Source organism: Sinocyclocheilus grahami, unplaced genomic scaffold (genome assembly GCF_001515645.1).
Source record: "Sinocyclocheilus grahami isolate Dianchi unplaced genomic scaffold, SAMN03320097.WGS_v1.1 scaffold5680.1, whole genome shotgun sequence".
In the NCBI taxonomy this organism is placed as follows: domain Eukaryota; kingdom Metazoa; phylum Chordata; class Actinopteri; order Cypriniformes; family Cyprinidae; genus Sinocyclocheilus; species Sinocyclocheilus grahami.
In genome coordinates, this window is record NW_015510303.1 from 10487 (window position 1) to 12484 (window position 1998).

Sequence of the window (1998 nt, forward strand, 5' to 3'; positions counted from 1 at the left end):
GATGAGGACGATCTGGCGTACGAGACGGAGAAGAAGCAGCGCAGCGCATCCTCATCTGACGCACAGCCGGCCTGGATGAGGACGCTTCACACCACGGCTCGTAACTGGCTGCAGCTGATCCCGGAGTCTGTGAGCCCGCTCAAACGCACCGTGGAGAACCTCAAGGTACGGCCTGCAGGGGCACTCGACCATGATGTCAGATGATCAGTTCATTCATGCTTCACAGACTTTGAGAAACACTTTCTAAGAGAATATGAAGAACACATTGTTTCATTTCATGTGATTAATCAGGATTTAGAAGTTGGGTTGCAAAGGGGTGGAACATTTCCGGAAACTTTCCAAAAATCCCTGTAAGATTCCAAAAAATCCTGGAATGTTTCTGAAATTTACTGGAAATGTTCCTCCTTTTTGTAACCCTATTTAGAAGTGATACACACCTTTGCCCTTGATGGCAGCTCAGGTTGTGTCTGATCAAACGCTCCGTGTTTTGTTGTTGACTTCCTGAAAGCGTCTGTTCTTCCCAGGATCCTCTGTTCCGGTTCTTCGAGCGCGAGGTGAAGATGGGCTCGCGGATGCTGCAGGACGTGCGTCAGGATCTCACCGATGTGGTGCATGTGTGCGAGGGCAAGAAGAAGCAGACCAACGACCTGCGCACGCTCATCAACGACCTGGTCAAAGGTGAGTCAGCGGAGTGACCTCTGACCCTTCAGATCAGTGTCTGTGTGCGCCGGGTCACTGAAGCGCTGTGCTGTGCTCCGCAGGCATCCTGCCCCGCAGCTGGAGCCGCTACACCGTCCCCGCAGCCATGACCGTCATCCAGTGGGTGGCAGACTTCAGCGAGCGGATCAAGCAGCTGCAGCAGATCTCACAGGGAGCGGCCAGCGGCGGCGCTAAAGAGCTCAAGGTGTCAAAAACACACACATCAGACCGGACTGAGCCTCGGCACAGATCGAGAACATCGACTCGCATGCTTTAGTCACAGCTAACAGACTGGCTGTATTACACGATTATCACAATATCTCAATAGCGAATGGAGGATTTAAACTCAACCAGGAAAGCTTGTTACCAAAGTCAAGTCACCTTTATTTCTAGAGCGCTTTATACAGTACAGATGGTTTCAAAGCAGCTTTACAGTGATAAACAAGAAAATATTGATTCAGTGATGCAAAGTTAAATTCTGCTGTAAAGCAGCTCTAAAAAGTCATTCAGTTGAAATCAGTTCATTGCTGATTCAGAGCAGTTTAATAACTGTGTAAAGGCCAACAATGATGAGGTTGGGTAATCTATAAAGAGCTTGGTTACTGAGCGTCCCCAACTAAGCAAGCCAGAGGCGACAGCGGCAAGAAACCAAAACTCCATCGGTGACAGAAATGGGGAAGAAACCTTGAGAAACCAGCGTGATGTGGTTTAATTCCAGCCTGCAACACGGGTCAGACTGGACTGATTCCTTTCTGAATATTTCACCCAGTTCCATCCAAGATCATGCACATGCCAAATGAAATGTTTCAGGATTAATAGTCAGCAGGCAAATATTGCAGACAGTTAAGCTTAATAAATCAAGAGAAGCAGAAATCATGATCACAATTAAAACATGGTTTTTGAAACGCAGTTGGGTGCGGTGTTCCTTATCACTGTGAAGCTGCTCGGACTCATTCTGGATTGAATAAAGTGCTGCAGAAAACTCGCAGGACGGCGTGGTCTCCTCTCCAGCTCTCTAAGTGTTGAACTGGCTGTTGTTCTCCTGCAGAACATCCATGTGAACCTGGGCGGTCTGTTCGTGCCGGAGGCCTACATCACAGCCACGCGTCAGTACGTGGCTCAGGTCAACAGCTGGTCTCTGGAGGAGCTGTGTCTGGAGGTGAACGTGACGTCTGCGCAGGGAGCGGCGCTGGACGCCTGCAGCTTCGGCATCAGAGGTGAGAGCGGCGCGAGAGAGAGATGAGGAGCGTGTCAGTGTCTGCTGGGTCTCAGAGCGTTCTGTCTGTCTGTCTGTGCGCA

The 1998-nt window shown here is 49.9% G+C and overlaps 1 protein-coding gene across 1 annotated transcript in view; it reads left to right on the plus strand.

The window, feature by feature from the left end:
* LOC107577311 (cytoplasmic dynein 1 heavy chain 1-like) overlaps positions 1–1981 on the plus strand; it is a 10551-nt gene extending 8570 nt beyond the window's left edge. The window contains exons 10-13 of the mRNA XM_016263400.1: positions 1–165; positions 525–678; positions 762–904; positions 1748–1981. The exon at positions 1–165 is cut by the window's left edge and continues 15 nt beyond it. Of these exons, the coding sequence (XP_016118886.1) occupies positions 1–165; positions 525–678; positions 762–904; positions 1748–1942 (657 nt within the window). The 3' untranslated portion in view covers positions 1943–1981. The remainder of the gene's footprint in view (positions 166–524; positions 679–761; positions 905–1747) is intronic.
* Positions 1982–1998: the final 17 nt, after the last annotated feature.